A 21,043-nucleotide genomic window follows, 5' to 3' on the forward strand; every position below is an offset into this window, starting at 1 on the left:
GAGTTCATCAAGTTCAGTGTTCAGAGAAACAAGGGACAAATGCAAATAGATTTTATTTGTCTCTTCACCAGCAGCCAAATTGGCGTTGTTAGCGAGTGTTTGTCAGATTTTTGGAAGGCTTTTTATGTCTACTACTACAAGCTCTGAGGCTGAATACACCAAGCCCCCTTTTAGTTGGCCACGTTTGAAAGGCGTTCCAGTTTGGACTGTGTCAGATCAACTTTGTCTCCATGGGGTCCTCCTGGGTCTGTTTTCCTTGTTTTCTCCCGTCTCAGCATGCACTGTGCCGCGACTCACTTCTGGTATCCAGGCTGCAGAGTCTGTTGATTGAATGGCATGAATGAGGAGCACAGGCATCGTTTGAGAGAGTAGTGTCGCAGGATTACTGTCGGTTTGGTAGCAGGAGAGTGTTTGCTCCAGAAGGTTAGAGCTGGAACTTGAAACTTATATAAATAGTAGTACTGTAATAAAACACAACCAGTTTTTGTCAAGGCAAGTTTGTTTGCGTAGCACGTTTCAGAAACAACAAAAAACAATTATGACACAAGCAATAAAAACATTAGATTTTGTATCATCAAGAAAATAAAGATGCATCAAATATATTGATCAGTGTTCTGGTTATTAAGAATCACAGGCAGATCTAAGGAGGTGGGTTTTTAGCCTTGATTTAAAGGAACTCGTTGTTTTGACAGTTTATTCATTTTCTGAAAGTTTGTTCCAGATTAGAGGAGCATAAAAACTGAATGCTGCTTCTTCATGTTGGGTCCTGTTTTTTTTTCTATTACATCTTCAAGTGTGTTTTATGAGGATAGTATGTGAAAGACTAACATAAAATAGGAGGGAAAGGATGGAACGGCAAGTCTTATTAGTTTTGCAGTTGTGCGGTTTCCATTTTGCCGATAATGGATTGGATGCAGCTCTGTGAAATGTTCAAAGCTTTTGATATTGTTTTATGACCTAATCTTACTTTAAACTTCTTCACAACTTCCTCCTTGACCCGTCTGTTGTGTTCCTCCCTCTTCCTGACCAGATAACATTTGTTCACAATAAATATTCTCTTACATTACTCTCCTTAACCTTTGAGATGTCTTTTGATAACAGTTGCATTGGATTTTATTTAGGGATGTCAGAGTACAGAGGGGCTGACTACAAATGATTGCTGCTTTTCCAGATCACTTTTTTCTTTCCAGAGTGCTTAGATTGTCTGGAAAGCGCCTTTGTATTTTTGGTGACATGTAACTGCAATAGTTTTTTTTAAATTTTCTTATTTGAACGCTAAGCTAAAAGTTCTTCATGAAAACCGCTACTTTTGATGTAAAGTGTCACAGGTCTGTTAGACTTTTGACTTTGCTCCACTGATGGGAGGGAACTCCGATTTATCACTGAGTCTAGTTGCTAACAGATATTGTGATCATTCGGCTTATCTCCTTGGATGATTGCACAGTCTTAAAGGGAGTGCCGTAAACCCACCCTGTTCAACCTTTAGACCTTTTAGCTTAGCGTTGCAGTTTGGAAAAGAGATAAGTGCACAACTGTCCCATTCACCCTTCTGCCTGTCTGATTACACAGCCTGGTGTCACCAGTAGCCTCTCCGATTGTGTCTCTGTCAGTAAAAATGTATTTTCTCAACAATTTCAGTGAATAAACAAGTTTAGAGGAATTCAGGTTTAAATAAGTGATGATTCTATGATTTCATTGGTGTTATTTTGAGCTTCTCCTATGTCCAGTCTCAAAGCTAAAGCAGCCTGGAAGCTACTTGGTCTTTATGCACTTACACCTCTTGGGCCTAGTTCACTTGCAGCCAGATATCTGGAAAACCAGTACATATTTGTGTTTTGGCCTTTCATCTACACAAAAACGCTGTTTAATATCAACCAGTTGTTTATAAAAACTCCGACCAAAGTATAGTTTTGAGAAAACTGTGTATTTTTGTTTTTCGAGTGTACGTGTTAAAACGGAAATGTAGGATCCGACTCATTATAGTCTGCTACAAATAGTGTATATAAGTACATGCTTACTTTGACACAATTGACATCTTTTGTTTTATTACCGCTATATTCTAATGCGCTACGGCTGACTTGACTAATCTGATTAATTGTGATTAATCAATGAAATACTCATCAACTAATTTAGTAATTGATTAGACGTTAAGTGGAGTATACAGACTCAAAACAATGCCATTTGTTGAAATGTATTTAAAAAAAAAACGGCTTAAGTGGTTAAATGAAAAATTTGTAGAGTGCCATTTTTTATGTGTGCATCAGAATAATCAGTAGATTTATCGATTACTAAAATAATCATTAGTTGCAGACAGTCCTATAATATGGTACTTAAAACTAGTTCAACTTGTATATCCGTACACATCAAGGAATCTCCTGGCACCATGCTTAATTTCTAACAGGAAGTCAAGGTTGTTTTGAAACAACCTGATTGGCTGACACGTTGTAGCTTTGTGCTACACTGCCCCCTATATGTTTGACATGCTTAAAGCAACGCTCCGGGACGTATTTGTGCACGTTCATGTGAATGAAACCTTTTTTGAAAACGATCCCGTGTGCAAGATATTATTTTTTATAGCGATGTGGCAGAGAGATTCGGGGTTTTTTTTTTCTGAAGACTCGGCCACATGTGGACAAGTCCTTAGTCTCTTTTTTGTTTTTCTCTCATGCTCTCATTCTGGTTCACTTTTTGACGCCAGCGCTCCCTCCCTTCCTCTCGTCCTTCCTCCGTAATGAGGATGAAGATGTAATACGACAGCATAATTGTTTTATGTGCCACATTTGCTTAAGACGTGGAATTTAAAAACAGAACGGAAGAACTGCTACCTATGTAGCCGTGTGGCTAGTGGCTAGATGTTTTTATTTTTACCATTTTAATCACTTTTGGACACCCACCCGTCTTTGCAGGGAGCAAAGAGGAGACACTGTGTCTGATAACACAATCCCTCATTTGTTCGAGAGAGCTACTCAGCCATCCCGAGTCAAATCTAATTTCTCAGTTATCTGTGCTCGTCACTGCTGCCTTGAGGTATCGATCAGTCTCACACCCTGAAGCTGTCTGCCCACAGCGCTTCGGAATCCCTATTTTTATCTCTTTTCACCACTAGGATAAGGTGTCTAGTTCATCCATCGACACCTGTCCAACCTGGAAGGACGAATGATTGACGGGCATGATGATGGTGTGCACCATGTGCAGGGATTACAGGCTAGGGATTTACTTGCAGTGTTTTCCGAAAATATCCTGCATACCACTTAAACTTTTACACATCCAAAAGCTTCAGTGTACCAAAAGACAAATCCTACACCAACTAAAATCTCACCGTTTTTGTTTACATTTCATGTAGAAGGAAGTTGCGCTCATTACTTCTTGAGAGGTTTTCATATCGTTTCCTTCAGTGTTTGTTGGTGCAGCGCCACCACAGGTGAAGGGGGGGAACAGGTTTTTTTTTAAAGGGTTTGGTTAATTTGACACAGTGCACTGTGTCAAATTAACCGCACCAGAGAGGAAATGTAAGAAATGTTGGAACTTTGGTCCCCAAACAAACCCAGTCTACCGTACTATTGAGTTCAAAAACATCCTGTGTTAACAATTAAAATATGACTACAACATCTCATGGTGAAATTCAGCCACCTGGGATTCATACGTTTGCTGCTCTTCAAGCTTTCAGGCCTGGTTGCATATCTGTGGCTGGTACTGACCGCAGCAGAACAGCCATTGCCAGAACACACCCACATCCACAACCACGCAGAGATTCACAGCCTGAGACTTCCTGTAAGTTGGACTCTGATCACAGCCTGTTTGCTCTGTTGCTCCCTCTTCAGCCTCGGTAACACAACTAAATCCTCCTCTCCAACAAAAGTCTGGCCCCGCTTCCCCGTCGCTTTAACCTCCGCGCTCAATAAAACCCGAGCTTCTCAACCAGGCGGCGTCCAGCCTGAGGGCCCGTCCCCGCGTGTCGCTACCAGCTTTGTTCTAACCGCTACTCGGATATTTAACTTCTAAGGACGTTTTCTGCTGCTGAACACATCAGTTATCGCACTTAAGCAGAAGTGAGCGAGGTGACCACCCATCTAGTTGATGCGAAGCGCTTTATGTCGGGCTCTTTATTTACAATGTTTTGACAGCTTTGCTCAGACAATGATTTCTCTGTGGATAATCTGAGTTAAACAGCTTAGAGGACGAAGGGAAACTGGTGCACACTAAGGGATAGATGGGATGTACACGCCATCACATTTTGTTGGAGAAGGAACCGAAATGATCCTTTAATCCTGTCTCATCCTGATTAGAAATACAGAATTTTTTTATAAGAATAAAGTAATTGTAGTTATTAACAAGCACTATTGTTAAAAAAAAATAAAGTTCCCAACGTCACAATAGATTTGTAAATGTTTGTCTAGGATCAAATGTTTAACAGAAAGTCAATGCCTCATGTAAGCATGCTACCAGTTTTATCTTGGTTTTAATCTTATTATTAGATGTTATAAAGTTCAAAGCTTCCTCGAAACATTTTCTGATTTATTACATTATAGAACCGTTGCCAAGACTTATCTTTACAACATGCTCAATCTGTCGATTAAAACATGTCATAATTAAAAACGAAGGGTGTGGCTACACCAAGAACAAAGGGCCAGTGAGCACAATATGTATATCAAGAAAATATCACAGCTGTAGATTTTCTATTAAAAAAAAAACATCATTGTTGTAACTTAGCATGGTTAGTGAGACTTAATCCTTTTTAATTACTGTTGTTTTGATTGATTGTTTATTTTGGATATAGAAAATGTTCTCCAGTCTTAAGTGTTATTTAGAAATTAAAGTTTATTTTATATTTAAGTTAGTGGATGGACTTGCATTAACATGCGATTATTACTATAATTAGTTGAAAATTGTCTCAAAAGGATCAAATGATCATTTATCGCAATAATTTCTGGGGCAATTTATCGTCCAGAAAAATTTGTTGTGGTGACGGGCCTAATTAGCTGTAAGAATTTTTCCTAGAGGTTATTTCTCTGAATTGATCAATCCGGTCTGGTGAGCCGCTGCACATCATTTCTGTGGGCCAGCAGCTCCACCTTCATCACCCACGCTGCCTCCTGTCGAACCGACTCCAGCTGACCGAAGCAGCTGCGCCTCGCTCCAGGATCCGCGTCAGGTTTTATCACGGCCCGCCGTGACGGTGACCTGGACGGAAAGCTGCCTGACCCCATCTGCTCCACAGCCGGTTCACCTCCTCAAGTCATATTTCCTAATGAGTTTTACTCAACCGTTAGTATGACTCTGGGTCATAAATGGGTTTTATTATAAGCGATATCAGATTTTTTTGATGTGGCGCTGGTGTGATGTCGACTTTTGTTCATATCTTTTTATCTGCTCTCTGTTTCCTCGCCGCCTGAAAGGGTGTGCCGTTTTTTTTTTGTGTTTTTTTTTTGTTTTTTTGTTTTTTCTTTTCATCGTGCTGTTGTAAGTTAATCATTCCTAGCTCTTCCTTTGGTCCTGTTTCGCTTTGTTTTCTTATCCTGAGTCATGGAGCTTAACCTGAATTCAAACCTTGTGTGTTTCAGAAACTGGCAGCCGAATGTCAAAGCGCGGGCTACACCGGCACACTCGTCCCTTACAAATGTGACCTGTCCAACGAAGAGGAGATCCTGTCCATGTTCTCGGCCATCAAAACGCTTCACAAGGGGGTGGACGTGTGCATCAACAACGCCGGCCTGGCTCACAACGAACCCTTGCTGTCCGGGAAAACGGAGGGCTGGAGGAACATGATTGACGTAAGTGAGCGTAAGAGATGAGGCCGAAAACGCGGCTTCCGGAGTCGGAGATCATTTTCACGTTGCTTCAGAAGCAGGCAGGCGGAGAGGGGAGGAGCCGAAACGTTCAGCCCATGTGAGCAAAAGAGTTGTGTTTGTAGACTTTGTGCTGTTAAAGAAACGGGAGTTGAAGCCTCGTCGTGTGGACACCCACGGCTTCCCTCCACACACACACACACAGGCAGCTTCACTGGCTCTCCCACAGCGGAGGCAAACTAATGAAAGCCGGCACTATTTCTCCTGGCCAATTTGATTCATCGAGCTCTTGACCACTGAAGACCACCCCCTCCCGCTCTAATTCTTTGTCTCCACGGTCCAGCATTCGTGACGCTCTCCCATCTGTTGTCATGGCAGCCTGCACGAATGTGTACAGTGGTGTATTTTTAGCTCGTGTTTAATCTGTACGCTGACCTTGTTTGATCACCTCCCCCTATGTTACAACCACGCTGGCGATAAACTGTTGTCAGTCAGTGTCACCGTGGGACAAAAGCTTAGAGGACAGGAGCTGGATGGGCGCAGCCGGTTCACAGGGTTTAACGCTCCGGCCATTACCTCAACACAAGTCACCCGAGGATGTTTCATCGCCTTGGAAAAGTGTTCGCACCTCGTCGTAGCCACAGTAGGGGGGTCCACCGATAAATCGGGTGATCGGCAGTCGACCGAAACTAACATGTGAAATCAGTCGTGGTCTTTTTTTCTAATTAACAACCAATATTTATTTCCACTTTGCTGCCGTTTGTTTCTGGCTGAGGTTGGTCATGTGGTATTTGTTTGGTCATGTGACAAAGACAGGGACGCAGCGCAGGATTGTGGGTATTTTAATTGAAGCAGTGGTGAAGTCAGCAGTGTGGCAGTTTTTTTTGTTTTTTTTTAAAGTGTCCAAACAACAGTGAAGTAAAGATATATACAATAAATATTGATTACTAGACATACTGGCTATAGTAAAATTGGATATTAATATTTTCATATTGGTGCATCCCTAATATTTAGCAACTTTCTGCACAAAAATAATTCACCGTTGGAATCGACAGGTTATGCTTTTTAAATATCGGTGATCGGCCAGAAAACTGCAATCGGTGCACCCATAATTTTATGTAATGACCAACATAAGAACATAACCGGGAAAAAGAAAAGAAAGTATGACACGATGTTCTATTTTTTTATTATTATTTTCTTAATAAAAATCTGAAAAGTTTATCTGAAAAAATTTATATTCTTGATAAATAGTCATAAGAATATATGAATATTTCCCATAAGGAACCATTTTTCAGTTGAGACCAAAATTGACCTTTTTGGCCTAGATGTAATACCGTCCATCAGCATGAACACACCATGCCCTCAGTGAAACATGGTGGCGGCAGCATCATCCAGTAGGGAGGCTTTTCCTCAGTAAAATCATTGCGCTAAATTATCCTGAAAGAAAATGTTGGATGCTGGAGGTTCATCTACCAACAGGACAACAAGCCCAAACATACAACCAGAGTTCTGATCAAAGCATGTTTGTTAAATTTAGTCCTTTTAATTGCATATTGCATACGAATACAACTTCACATGCAGGTTTAGAATAAGTAGCTGAAGAAGGTGTTCGCTTTGTCTGCAGGTGAACGTCTTAGCCTTGTCCATCTGCACCCGCGAGGCCTACAAATCAATGAAAGAGAGGAACGTGGATGACGGCCACATCATCAATATTAACAGGTAAGCTGTTCAATCAATCTGGGGACAAAAGGGCCGTTTGTTCACGGTGGATTTTTAACTATGGATTAACAAAGGTAACGTCTGGCACATACAGAAATCAATGGGAGGAACAGATATCTATTTAAAATTTTCCCTGCTTACAGTGGTTTGCAAAACTATTTGACCCCTTACAGATTTGTTTTGTTTTTACTTTAATTGTTAACCAGCTTTTGAGTCCAGATAAAGTTAACCTGAGCAAATCTAAAATGCAGTCTCCAGATAGTTTAATTTATTGAAGGGACATGAGCTCATAATTTTATTCCCTCATCAAAAACATATAGTAGTGTTGCTTTGATTCTTTCGTGCATGTTTGAGAAATCTAGTCTCCCATGGCAACCATTCAGCTGTGCAAAACACCTGAGTGGTCCAAGCACCAGCTCCTCCTTGGAGTTGCAGTTTCCAGACTTCAGAGCTTTCCGCATTACAGAGCAGCCCTTGCCACTCAGCTCCTCTAGACTAGCCAGCAGGAATTAGCAAACACTTGGTGGAACTGCACATCTGCTGAGCTCACTATACGAGCTGCTTCTCAGTAAAACATTGTTAAAGAGTTAATAGAGGAGCGATGTTGTGAAGGCGGAGTTTCAGAAAGAAACTCGGAACATTTTTAGAGACAAAGTCTTAATCAATGTGTGGGGGTGGAATAAGGTTTGCGCAACACTGTTTGTACCATTATTTATAATGCTTAAGCCTCTTTTAGTGTCTTTATTGAATTAAAGCTGCTATACGGAGCAGTGAGCATCTTTTAAAACATTAGCCATTCATGCAGCTAATTTGTTTCTGAACTTAGGCGAAACTGTGAGATGTCATTATTCACCTGTTTGTTCTGATTTTCTCTCTCTCGGCCTGTTAAAGCATGGGCGGGCACCGACTTGTGCCGAGTGCCGATGAGCATTTCTACTGTGCCACTAAATACGCCGTGACTGCGCTGACCGAGGGGCTACGGCAAGAGCTCCGGGCAGAAAAGACACACATAAGAGCCACGGTGAGTGAGAGGCCATCACAACGCCACTAACCTTCATTTGTAGCAAATGAAGGTCATAACTCTCACTGTATGCAGCCTGGGTGGAACAGAAAGAGGAGTGAACCTTGAGGAATCATGTTTTCTCTGTCCCTGCAGTGTATATCTCCTGGAATAGTGGAGACCGAGTTTGCCTTCCGACATCACAACAGCGATCCAGAGAAAGCAGCAGCTGTCTATGAGAGTATAAAGGTAAGAGTTCGTGTATGTTTCTCACAACAGTTCAAATTGGTAATGTCATCTACTGTTGCATCAGGGATGCTTCTCCGTTTTTCTTTTTTAGTGCTTGAAAGCAGAGGATGTAGCCAGTGCAGTCACGTTTGTCCTCGGTGCCCCTCCTCATGTTCAGGTACGTTTCTCTGTCATTTGTTCATATTTTGATCTGGAAAGTGGTAAAGTTAATTCCTCCCATATATTTTTTTTTCCGTTTTTTGTCTTGTCAGGTTGGAGATGTGCAGATGAGACCAGTGGAGCAGGTATTATAGCAGTGACACTGGAAGGCAGCCACCATGACTCCTTAGCGGCCTCTGCTGGCCATGTGGGAAGGCAGCCAGGAAAGAAGAAAGGGAGGGAGATGTGTGGGGTCTATAGGAGCTTAACTAAGAAGAGCTGGAGCCTTAAAGAGGCTATGCGAGGAATAACGTGCATGGACTCTGTAAACCACTACAAAAAAATAAAAATACTACTGAACAGCAACGTTGTCAGCTGCTGGTCTCAGTCCTGAGCTGAGCCGACTTTAAAGTGAAGTAGGAACAAATTGGGACAGAGTTGCTGCTGCGCTGTGTGGTCATCTGCACGGCCACCACCTCAGAGGGAATATGTCATTGATTGCACATTTTGTTTGGTTTTGTTCGTTTTCTTTTTGTAGGTCACATGACATATCTTTTGGAAATCTAATTGAATTAATTGCTGTTTATAGGAAAACTTTTTTTAATAAATACTCTGACGTCTAATTGCAGATATAGCGGTGGTCTTACTCAATCTAATCCTAGACAATGCTATGTCATACCTACTGTGAGTAGCCAGAAACAGTTTGTACATCCCACTCCATTATTAACTCATCTCACAAACACAGTTGCCCTGGTTTTGGATCTGGTGACTCTTTGCAGATGTTCTGGGTGCATTTAGGGAAACATGTCTTTGTTGTTTTACGCGCTGGTTTTACGTACTGTCCACCTATTTGCCTGTGTAGAATCTGTTCTGCACTATGGAGCTCAGAAAAGGAAACTAGCTGTGCAAAATGTTATCTTTCTCTTGGAATTTTCTCATGTACTTAATAAACAAAATAAATACTGTTCCCCTCATGGTATTTGTGCGTGTAATGTGTGCTTTTTTTTTTTTTTTAGAAAATCTTAGCATTGAAACAATATGCAAAGTGGACTTTGGTCAAAGATCTTTTTATTATATCTTACATGACAGGGTTGCATGACCAATTAGTGTTATCTGCAGTTCCCTGTCGTGATTGACCTAATAAATGAGTCAGCAGCAATAAGACAATGGCAGTACCACAGTGGATTGTAAATCAGGGTGTCCGCACATCTTTAAGTCTTACATACATGTATCAAACATTAAATTAAATTAGAATGTATTCTGTTTATTAAAACATGTAAGATAGCCTTAAATATGTTAATTTGACTTTTTAATCTCAGGACTTTTCCGTCAGCCAAAAGTTGGAGTCTGTGACTCGAAGCTAACTATAACAAGCAGCTAAAATATCTTTGCTAGCTAGCTAATTAGCTTTTTTGCGTATGTTATGGGTAAACAACGTCACTTGTCACTGAATCTCTTCGGTTAACGAACAAGTTGCATTCTGTGAGGGGAGAAAACAACTTTTAAGCTGTAGAGAGCCATAGGCAGTGTAAGAAGCACAAACATGCCCCAGAAATGTCCCCGTTTTTGCTGTGCTTGATTGTAATGTCTCACGGATTGCCCCACCAACGTCTGTACTTATATTTTTAGGTCTTAAAATTCATTCAAGTTGGCATTAAAAAGTCGTAAATTTGACTTGCTGAAACATGCAGACACCCTGGCAAATGTTAAACCGTTATATTATCCTATTTTCTAATATAGAAATGATGTTTTAAAAATTATCCAATACAATGTGTTGCATAGATTTTACCAGAAGATGGCGCACTCGTTCAAAGCAGTCAATAAATAAAGCCTGTAAAGTTGTGGTAGTAAAATACAAGAGAAGCCCACAAATTAAATAACTCAAATTACAATACCTGGTTATTTTCATCCATCTGCAAGGCAGATATGCAAAAAAAACAAAAAAAAAAACAACACAATATAATTTTAATAAAATCGCTCTGTTCAATTTCCTGACTAGACCAAGCAAGATTCAAGGACTAACATTCATTACTGATAAGCTGGAGTTTTTCTGTTTGCCTCGGATGGGAGCAGAGTGTTTTGAGCAAAACACTAAATGTGTCAGAAATATGTCTCAATGGACTTTTTGTCAGGTAGGCTGGAGCTGGAGCTGATGATGGATATGTCTGGTTCTCCTGCTCCTCCTCCCCTCTCTTTATATAGACCTTTAGTGGCATTCAGGGCATACGGTGTGATCGATAGCTTCAGTTTCTGTAACAGATATGCAGCAAAAATTCGACCTTGCTTTTTATGACACATAGATTGCACACTAGTAAATAAATAACTGTTTTTAAACAAAAATTGCACCGATATTGGTACCCCTATAAATTCCTTATGCAACTGAAGCTTCTTTCATTCTTACACACTTTTTTGTGTAAGATTGTGTCAGTATAATCAAAGCTCAATTTATTTTAGCATTTGTTTTTTGTCAAAAAATCAGGCTGTCACTACAATGAGGCGCTACATTTCAGTTAGGATATAACTCACCTTCGTGAGCGAACCAGGAAGCACCCACAAAGTGTGAATTGCACCCAGAGGAATCCAGATAATGGAGGCCAGAGCAATGACCCAGCCAACGCCCTGAGCCCAGGGAGGGAAGACGTAGTCCCCATAGCGAGCCGGTCTGAACTGGATGATGGAGAAAATCAGAATGACCTGGCACAAAGAGACAGGGGTAAAGAAAAGAATTGTGAAACTCGGTGTAAGGAGATAATGTCGATATTTTCTCTCTTTTTTTATGCGGTAGACCAACAGTGATGAGCACAGGATCAACTACGAGCCAACAAAGCCTGAAGAAGATGTTTGGCTTTTGTCCAGTCATCTCTTCCATGTTGCTTGAAAGTCTCTTTACACCTGAGCAAAGAAAATATAGAACGTCTCTATGGTTGGATATGAATGCATATAAGCGGCGAGAACCAACTTTCGCTCACCGTAACTCCAACAGATGGCTATAATCTCAAAAAATGCAAGGAACATGATGGAGACGATGGCAGTGTAGTGGTCCATCAGCTGGAAGACGTAGATTCCTACCTGAAAGCACAAAAACCGGGTAAGGATGTCCTCTTTGGTCATTTTTTGGTTAAGAACTGCCTGATAGGTTATAAGGTTCACCTGCATCACACACGGGATCCCAAACAGAAAGGCCACACCGCAGACTGCAAGGATAAACAGTTCCTTCCTTTTGAAGATTCGGATCAGCTGTTGGTAGAATTCGTCCATCAAACTGGTCACCATCACCTCAACCATCGCAAACTGCCACAAAGCAAAGGATACATTGGAACAAACAGCATCGCGAACCCCGCAGGACAGGTCAGGAGAAAGTAGAAAGTAGTTTGATATCAACCTTCTAGACCTCTCAGGTCATCCCCAGAACCAGAACCAAACATGGAGAAGAAGCAGCATTCAGCTTCTATGCACCACAAATCTGGAGCAAACTTCCAGAAAACTGAAAAGATGCTGAAACACCGACTTCCTTTAAATCAAGACACCTGTTTAGAGTTACCTTTGATTAGTGCTAACTGGAACCCTGATCAACATATTTGATGTGTACTGATGATGGCATTTGAAAAGTTATGTTTATAGCTTGTTTCGTAATTGGTTTTTATTTATTTTTTATGTTTTTATGGTGTGAGCACTTTGAACTTCGAATTGTTGGTGAAATGTGATATACAAATAAACTCAACCTAGTCTGAGCAGCAGTCAAGAGGCTGTTGATAACTTTGGAAGGGCTGCAGAGATTCACAGATCAGGATGGGAAAATCTGTTAACTTTTAATCATGCACTCTGCAAATTTGGGCTGTTTGGAAGAAATGGAAAGCCATTTCAAAAATTTCAGGAGTCAATCTATTTCTTCATCTTTCTTAGAATCACAGCGTGGCTATCAGAGATAAGGACACAACGCCCAAAGCTACTGCTCAAATCAATATGTGATTTAATCACTTTTCAAATTAAATCTATATCTACAAGTAATTGCTGATAAGAACAATCAGTAACAACCAACAAAAATAAGTAATTTATTTCTGCTGGTCAGCGTTTTGGCAAGAATAATAAATGCTACCAATCAAGCAGTCCAATAATATTCGTGGCCTTGAGTCTCCCTGTAGTCAGTGATAAAATAATCCCAACTGGAAAGTCAAAACTTCAGTCTCTCTTGTTCAGCATGGTCCACCATCAACTACTGCTGCTCTCTCGAGACTAGAAAAGTGTTGGCACAGCGTTCCTACTGTAGGCCTCAAGGCTCATTCCCATGTATGCTTCCTAGCTAGTGAGGCTATCAGCAAAAAGAAGCATGTGTTGGTAAAATCCCTTCCAGATCCAAAAGGGAAACCATCTATTTTTCTACAGGACAGCAGGAAAAGGGCAGACAGAACTGACAACAAAAAGAACAGGTTGTTCTCTTGCGGGGAACTCGGTGATAAGTCGGCCCCACTGACTGTACGTTCGTGGCAAAGCCGAGGGCAGCAAACCGGTCAACATGTACAGTGCCAGATACATAATCAAGGGAAAGCACTTGCACATGAAATAATATAGCATTCAAGCATGAAAGCAGACATAACAGAGAGATGTTATGGCATCTGGATTTAAAAATAGTTTTTTCTGTTCAGGTTATGTCATGAAAGCTTTGTCTTCGGGGGGATGGAGGGGCTATGAAAAATCGACTTAAAATCGCCTAAGCGGTTCTTTATAGAAAGCACCACCTGTTTACTCAAATCTCCGCCTCGGAGCCGAGCTTCCGCCGACAGAGCCCACCTCCCCAACTGCCACTTGTCCTCCAGGCTAGCGGTCCTGCAGACTAGCGGCGGCAGCCGTTAGCAGACACCTGGTGAAACTGAGTGCCTGCTGATCTCATTATATGGACCACTTCTCAGTCCAAAAATGGATGTACTTGGCATAATGAGAAGCATTGTTATGATGATGTGCTGAAGGCCGAGTGTGGGAGAGATTAGGAGCTTCTTAAAGAGTCAGAAGCCCAATTTTAAGATGTCAGATTGCAAAGTCAAATTTCTTTTAAGTCATGTTTAATATATAATAACTGGAGGTAACATAGTTGCTTGGTTGTGCTATAAGATACAGCTATGTGCCTGAAAAATGCATAATATGATCCTTTTATAAGTTCAAACCTTTGATGTATCAACTAGAAAAAAAATATTACTCTGTTGTTTCTTGGTCTTAGTCTGTAGAAAAATCAACATTTTCCTATGAAAAAAATCAAACACTGCAGGTGATACTCTGGCCCAGAAGAGGAAGAACATCACATCTTTGCTGCCACGCTGTGCTTCAAGGACATGGAAGGACTCAGATCAACATTCATGTGTTCAAGTGGTCCAGTCAAAGCCCAGAACTAAATTAAATTGGCCATATGTGGCAAGAGCTCAAAGTTTATGTTTACAAAAACGTTCCATGCAGTTTGACTGAGCTTAATCATACACGTCAGTCTGAACGTGCACATTGATGTTAGTGGCATATCGCAAAAGATATGCAGCCAGTGAAAGATGAATACCACCTCACTTTACCAGTTATTAATGGACAAAACATGTGAAAATTGAAAGGGTTGCAGGGGTATGAACACTGCAAAGTTCCAGTTTGTCTACCTCACTGTCCAGCCCCAGGCACAGCAGCATGAAGAAAAACAGGACAGCCCAGACCTGGGACACCGGCATGTTGGCGAAGGCTTGTGGGTAAACAACGTAAACCAGTCCTGGGCCTGCCAAGATCCAAGAAGATCAACGATGACAGTTGAATAAAAATGCAATGGTTTCACTAATAGAGGTTTTTAAAGACAACACCGATATTGTCTCACCATCCACCGCCAGCTGGCTGACGGGAATGCCCTGCAGATAAGACATGTAGCCAAAGGCAGAGAAGATGACGAAGCCTGCCAGGATGCTGGTTAGGGAGTTGGTGATGGATATGAACAGTGTGTCCCTGTGGAGCCAGGAAAACATCCCTCAGCTTGCTTTCTAACCATTTTCACAATTAATTTGGGTCTCCTCACTTCAGAACGTTGTTGTTGAAGGAGTTGTAGCTGGACATGGCCAGCAGGGAGCCAAAGCCAATCCCAATTGAGTTGAAGATTTGAGCCGCAGCGTTCACCCACACCTGCAAAACACACCGTCATCTGTTACACCACCTCTCCACCAGCTGGCGCTCCAGCCGGGTCCTAGTACTTTGCCGCTCTGACCTCCACGGACCGGAGCTTGTCCCACTCGGGCACGATGAAGAAAGATATCCCGTCCGAAGCCCCAGGGAGCTGCACGTTATTGATCAGCAGGGCGATGAGGATGATGTATGGGAACAGAGCAGTGAAGTACACCACCTGCACACACCGGAGAAAAGATTATAAAACGCCAACAGAGAGCAGGTTCATTTCTTCATCTCTCACCCAAGATGGCGACTGCGAAAAAAAAAAAATCTAATTATTATTTTCTTTCTCATCTAAGTTAAATATTTTTTAACGTGTGCTTGTGTTATTTCCCTTGTAAAATACAACTAATTTTGCAACCATTAGTTGTTTTCTATGATTATATATTGAGTAAATAAAAAATAAATCCTATTTTGCGACAGGAAATGAACTTGCACGCCTATTTTCACTTCCGGTTAACAATTGAAAAGAGCGCGAAATGCGAAAATGGACTCAAATTTTCAAGTTCAACCGGAGACTGTGGATGAAACAGGGAAGGTCACATCACCAATTTGGCAGTATTTCAGATATTTAAAACAAAAAAACCGAATCAATAATTATCAGTATCGACTGATATGAAACATTGCATATATATTTAATAACATTAAATGATGCAAACTAAATGATACTATACATGGAAAAACTATTTTTATATCATTTCTTTTAGAGTTGGGACACTTATAATCAGCTAATCTCTTCCTGCTGATGGCAGCTGCTACTCTTGGGGAAATATAAGATATTAAACTTGTTTACTGTAACTTCAGTGTTTGTCGGTTGATGTCACTTTTAAGTAGTTAAAATAATCGTTTAAATATCCCTCTGCATTTCAAAATTCAAATAATTGTTTTACTTTGCTATTCCTGTAAAGTTAAAATTAATATCTACAACAACACCGGTATGATATAAGCTAATTACAAATGACGCTAATGCTATGTTCTGTTGCACACTTAAGGCGCTTTTGCACTGCACGGAACGGTACGGAACGGAAAAGTTCCAGCCCTGTTGTGTTCGCATTACACTCAGGGCGCCATCGCAGCAGCGCCAGACGTCATTACTTTTAAAACTAAACAATGTGGTTTGAGTTGGTTGGTTGCTAACTGCCAATTTAATAAAAATATTGCAAAGAGCACTCTTTACAAAATATAGTAGTGAGAGCCAGCTGTCAACGGAAAATCAACGTCTGACTCCATAACAACCAGCAGCCAATCAACTGCTGGTTCTAAGCAGAACCGCTTGGCCGGCATGATTGGAACCACAGCTCTTGTAGTTCCATGGGGCCGGGTGGAACCGGTTGCAAGTTGTAATGCGAACACGCTCGGAACCGTTCCGTTCCGTACCGTTCCGTGCGAAAGCGCCTTTAGAGTAGCCTTGGAACGATGAAACATCTGGTGTTGACCAGTTGGTATGGGGGTGCCCCACACAAAAGGCAGCTCAGGGCCCCAAATAGGTTTGAACCGGCCCTGAGCTGCAGTCATCTCTAGGTTAACCCACCTTGCCTGTTGACTTCACTCCTTTAAAGATGCACAGATATATGAGAATCCAAGCCAGGATGAGGATGAGGAAAAGCTCCCACCGCAGGATTCCTGTTTCCTCCACTCCGCTAGTCTGGCCCAGCATTTTATGCCTTCACAAGTAAGAAAATAGAAGTGGTTGTTAACAATTTGCAATGAATAACTTTCATTCCTGTTTATACTTTAATGTACCATCAAAACCAAGAAAAGTCAGTCAGATGCTCCTTCAGAGCCACTGTAACATAATTTATTTCTATTTGCCGTTTTCAGTTCTCCAGGCTTTCTGAAGGTTACTCAAAGTTTTTCTTCAGACTTTATGGCTGCTTTTTCTGTCGCCTACTGTTCAGCTCTTGTCACTGATCGTAACAGCGGTGTGGACTTCAAAGGAGCAACAGGGGGAAACAAGAAGACGGAAAAAAGAGTCAACCACAAAAACGATGAAACACACTTTTAAAAAAAGTTGCATCTTAAGAAACAAGGTCATCCTTCAGCGCTTCATCTGCTCTATGCCAGGTTTTCAGCTAATATCTCTTTGGGAAACATCCTGCTGGCACTGAATACAGGTCTCTGTATGTCAAAATAAAATTTCACAATTTAGTGGCTTTCTTTTTCTTTTTCTTTTTTCTTTTGCAGTTTCAACTCAGGAAATGAGGCATTGCTCAAGACCTCTTTACATAAAACAGAAGCCGACTCCTTCGATGCAAAAACACAAAGAAATGAGGTGTGACTCCTGATGTAGCTTACATTCAGAATCTGCATTCATAATCTGCTGTCTTCAGATATTCATAATAAGCAAGTCTTCTCTGCATGGTAGCCTTTACAGGAAAGCAAGCTGTTTACATTTTTGCACAGCGAGATCCTGGGGTTAGTAAGTCAATGAGTACACAAAAACAGCACCGGATCTACATATGCTGTCTTATTTCCAAGTGAAAGACAAAGATCAGCGGCGGAGAACAGCGTTTGTTTCAATAGGAGAGTTGAAACGTTTTAGAGTCGGTGCCAAAGGTTAATTCTGACTCAGCATTTCACACACTTCCTCTGCCATATTTTATCTCCCAGCTCCATATCACTGACCTTCACTTTAACTGATATTGCTCACATGACTCAGATAACTCATTTTTAATCAGCCTTTTATCTCATTTCAAATTTTCTCCTGATGATTACTGTTATGCTTTCATACTTTCGCGATACATTTGCAGAAGTATTAACTTGTGTGTGCCTCCTGAAAGCGGCAAGTTATTTAGTAATGCGGCTGCACACTAATCATTAGCGAGGTTTGGTTGGATCATTGTGGGGATGCAGCGAGTGATGCCTTCTTGGACGCACTTGAAGAACTCCTGGCTGGCTGTGGACGAGTAGCTGCTGTTGGTGGCGTGGTCCGTGCAGTTGGGCGTGTTCCAGGTGTTGTTGCAGCTCTGCCAGGGAAGAGGCGCCTGGAAGGAGTTGAAGAGGTAATACAGGGCCCAGGTGATGACGATGTTGTAGTAGGTGCACATGATGAAGGAGATGGCCACAGATGCTATGCCCACCCCTGAGGTTAGACAAAAGAAAAGGTCAGATGTAGTCTTTTTTTTTTTTTTTTCTTCAGTGTAGGATAGAGGAGTCCAAACCTTTGGTGACATGAGCCAAAGTCGTAAAACAAATTTATGTTTTTGTTTTTCATATTTATTAAAACTATCATCATGTCCTCCTGTTCCTCCCTGAGCTGCTATCGCTGTCTGAAAAAATGCACAGCTCCCGGTCAAGAACAACCAATTAGAGACAGGGGGAGGGTCTTAATGCTGTCAATCATCCTCCTGTACACTGCTCAATGTGCTAATGGTGGAAAACCAACTCACCATTACACCGTCATTGGTGGATATCCTAAGTAGTCTTAGCAATTGTAAACCAGGTTTACCTCATTAAAAAAAAACATAGCACGTTTTCTATCAAATTAAATTTGATTAAACACTTGCTTTTGCCAAGTTCAACAAACAAATTAAAGACACATTTGGATGCTGCATAGTCAGAGTTTGAATAAAAGTCACTGGATACATTTGGTCCTTGAAAGAGAATCCAAAAAGCGCTGTTACTTAAAGACAAATAATTAGTGTTGCTTACAGTGTTTTCTGTCTTAAGAAGATCTGTGATAACTTTGCCCTAATTAAAAATAGAAAGTCCAAATTTATATCAAGCACCTGTGTTAAGGTGGCGGGGTCAAATTTTCATAACTCATCAGGGACCAAACAAAATCAGTAGAGTTTTTTTGTTGTTGTTTGTTTAGAGACTGGGGTTAGGGTGGATCGAGTGCAAAGTACCTTTTAAGAGTGGGCAAACAGTGGCCAGAGCATGAACCGGGCCTCTCCGGGTGTACTGGCCCACAGTCAGCTCCATGTAGAGCAGAGGGATCCCCAACACCACCAGCATGAGCAGGTAGGGAACCAGAAAGGCACCTGGCGGACAGGGATGGTGAGTCAGCTCTTCAATCTTTAACTTTTGTGAAAGTTAATAATCAGGTGAGGTTTAGCTCTCTAAAATATATCTTTATGACTACAAAACAATCAAGCCCCACTGCAGGTGGTATTGAAGGACTTCAAATGAAGTTTACAAATCACATTCCAGCACGCACTGAGCTCGTTTCACGAGAAAACCAAAGTGTGTTTGGTTAAACTTTGCCCCCCTGATGTCAAGACTTCTAAACATATATGGAGAATGCTGTTCTGTTTGCAGCCTGCTTCCTCACCTCCTCCGCTCCTGTAGCAGAGATAAGGGAACCTCCAAACGTTCCCCAGGCCCACGGCGCAGCCGATCCCTGCCAGGGTGAACTCTATCTGCCTGCTCCATGTCGGTCTGCTGGGCTGCTGATCCGTGGCTTCCTTCTTGCTCATCGCGGCTGCTGGTCTGGACCCTAACTCCATGGAGAGCTCGACGGTGATTTAAGCAGCTCTGGGGTGATATAACCTGTCTTTTTTATTATCCTTAATGATTAGCCTACCACAAACACTCCAGCATGTGGCAGCTCCAAGGCTCGCATCGAGGAAGAAGTTGGTCAAAGTTAAGAGGTGGCATGAAGAAGTTTTGTGGACCGTTGTCACAAATTGCAAATGATAGCAAAACAAAAAAAAAAAAAAGTGGCCTTTTTTGAACATTTTTTTTTTATTCTGATAAAGTTTTTTGCCTGCTTTTCCAGAGATTCGACCAGCATGTGAGCCACTCTGAGGATAGTTAAACCCTTTCATGTGCAGAGGGAATGCTGTTCAAAATCTGGTGCTGGACAGTAGCTCTCAAAAGTGTGAAATCATTTTAGAATTTTTTTGTTTTGACAATTATGTGCAATTCAACCTAAAAACAAACTAATTTGTCTAAACAAATTTGAATTCAAATTTAAAATGTCTTTAAACATTCAAAAGGTCTCAAAATCTCTTAAATTATGAGGCCATCTCTTGTCCACGTCTCTCTTCTGCATCAATGTAGTTTTAAAATGTAACCAGATCAAAACGTTTCCAAAGCGTTTTCTTTTGGCGAAGCCATTGTTTTGTTTTGTTTGCACGTTTATGATTTCATAACATGTAGCTTCAATTGCTGAAAAGAATCTCTCAGATCATAATGCTGCCACAATCCTAGCAATGGTATTCTTTTTTTTTCTTTGCCCTCTAAAATGTCGTGTTATTCTTAAAGTAAAACCGACACAGCGGCTGATCACACTACGAAAAATAAAATCTTGTGTGTAATTTTTCTGTATAATGTTACATGTGGTGAATTGAGTTACTGAAATAAAATACTTTTTAATTATACAGCATTATTGTTGTCCATGGAAAGTGGAAATGCTTGTTTTCATGCTTAAATGTTTTTTTTTCTTTTTTTTTTTTAGAAACACGTTGGAAATAAAGCAGTGACATTTTATCGAGAGAAGCAATTATAATTTCTACATGAAATAATTGACAAAAGCTCCTCATAACATTGGCCTAACATCAATTTGATGCTAAATGCCTTTCCTGGTGAAATTAAGCTGAACTCACATAACTCGTCAACATGCCGTCCTCGATTCATGTGATTTGTGGTCAGGAGATACATGACTAGCGCAGGCTCTTTAGCAGAATAACAACCGCTATATTAACCACAGAGACTTTCTGAAGTGCTCACATCAGCTCGACTTCCTTTTGTGTTTGTGTTCATCTCAATCTGAAATACATCTATGCCTCCAAAACTATTTAAATGCCTTGAAAATGATCACACAGCCACAAATTCCGGTGCATTTTAAGGTATTATAACATGTAACGGTTTAAAAATTATACAGGCTTTTCAAAAATGTTTTATTTTCCAACAAAATGATTGGTTAAGGGCCTGAATCTGTTGCCTTTGCGTTTGTTTTCATTCTTCTTTACCATTACGTTCCTCTATGTATTGGTCTTTCACATAAAAACCCCCATAAAAGACACCA

The 21,043-nt window shown here is 41.0% G+C and overlaps 2 protein-coding genes across 3 annotated transcripts in view; one reads left to right on the forward strand and one right to left on the reverse strand.

Annotated features, from left to right (window-relative positions):
* The window catches only part of dhrs11a (dehydrogenase/reductase 11a), a 27,642-nt gene extending 17,771 nt beyond the window's left edge, over nt 1–9,871 (forward strand). The window contains exons 2-7 of one of the 2 annotated variants that reach the window (XM_015047636.1): nt 5,562–5,771; nt 7,411–7,505; nt 8,397–8,526; nt 8,662–8,754; nt 8,846–8,911; nt 9,006–9,871. In XM_015047636.1, the coding sequence (XP_014903122.1) occupies nt 5,562–5,771; nt 7,411–7,505; nt 8,397–8,526; nt 8,662–8,754; nt 8,846–8,911; nt 9,006–9,047 (636 nt within the window). In that variant the 3' untranslated portion in view covers nt 9,048–9,871. Of the gene's footprint in view, nt 1–5,561; nt 5,772–7,410; nt 7,506–8,396; nt 8,527–8,661; nt 8,755–8,818; nt 8,912–9,005 lie in introns of those variants that run through there. The other variant, XM_015047637.1, reaches the window with a different exon arrangement.
* Nucleotides 9,872–9,938: 67 nt separating this feature from the next.
* On the reverse strand, nt 9,939–19,546 carry LOC106956654 (sodium- and chloride-dependent GABA transporter ine). The gene is made up of 13 exons (XM_015047632.1): nt 19,346–19,546; nt 18,921–19,055; nt 17,950–18,154; nt 16,604–16,736; nt 15,113–15,247; nt 14,927–15,030; nt 14,732–14,856; nt 14,523–14,635; nt 12,043–12,183; nt 11,862–11,961; nt 11,684–11,784; nt 11,419–11,586; nt 9,939–11,142 (listed from the first exon to the last, which is right to left on the reverse strand). The coding sequence occupies exons 1-13, from the start codon at nt 19,518–19,520 to the stop codon at nt 10,993–10,995; spliced, it is 1,785 nt and encodes a 594-aa protein (XP_014903118.1). The 5' UTR covers nt 19,521–19,546; the 3' UTR covers nt 9,939–10,992.
* Nucleotides 19,547–21,043: the final 1,497 nt, after the last annotated feature.

The sequence above is a fragment of the Poecilia latipinna genome, unplaced genomic scaffold (genome assembly GCF_001443285.1).
Source record: "Poecilia latipinna isolate Pla-1442-1.1 unplaced genomic scaffold, P_latipinna-1.0 Scaffold837, whole genome shotgun sequence".
Classification (NCBI taxonomy): domain Eukaryota; kingdom Metazoa; phylum Chordata; class Actinopteri; order Cyprinodontiformes; family Poeciliidae; genus Poecilia; species Poecilia latipinna.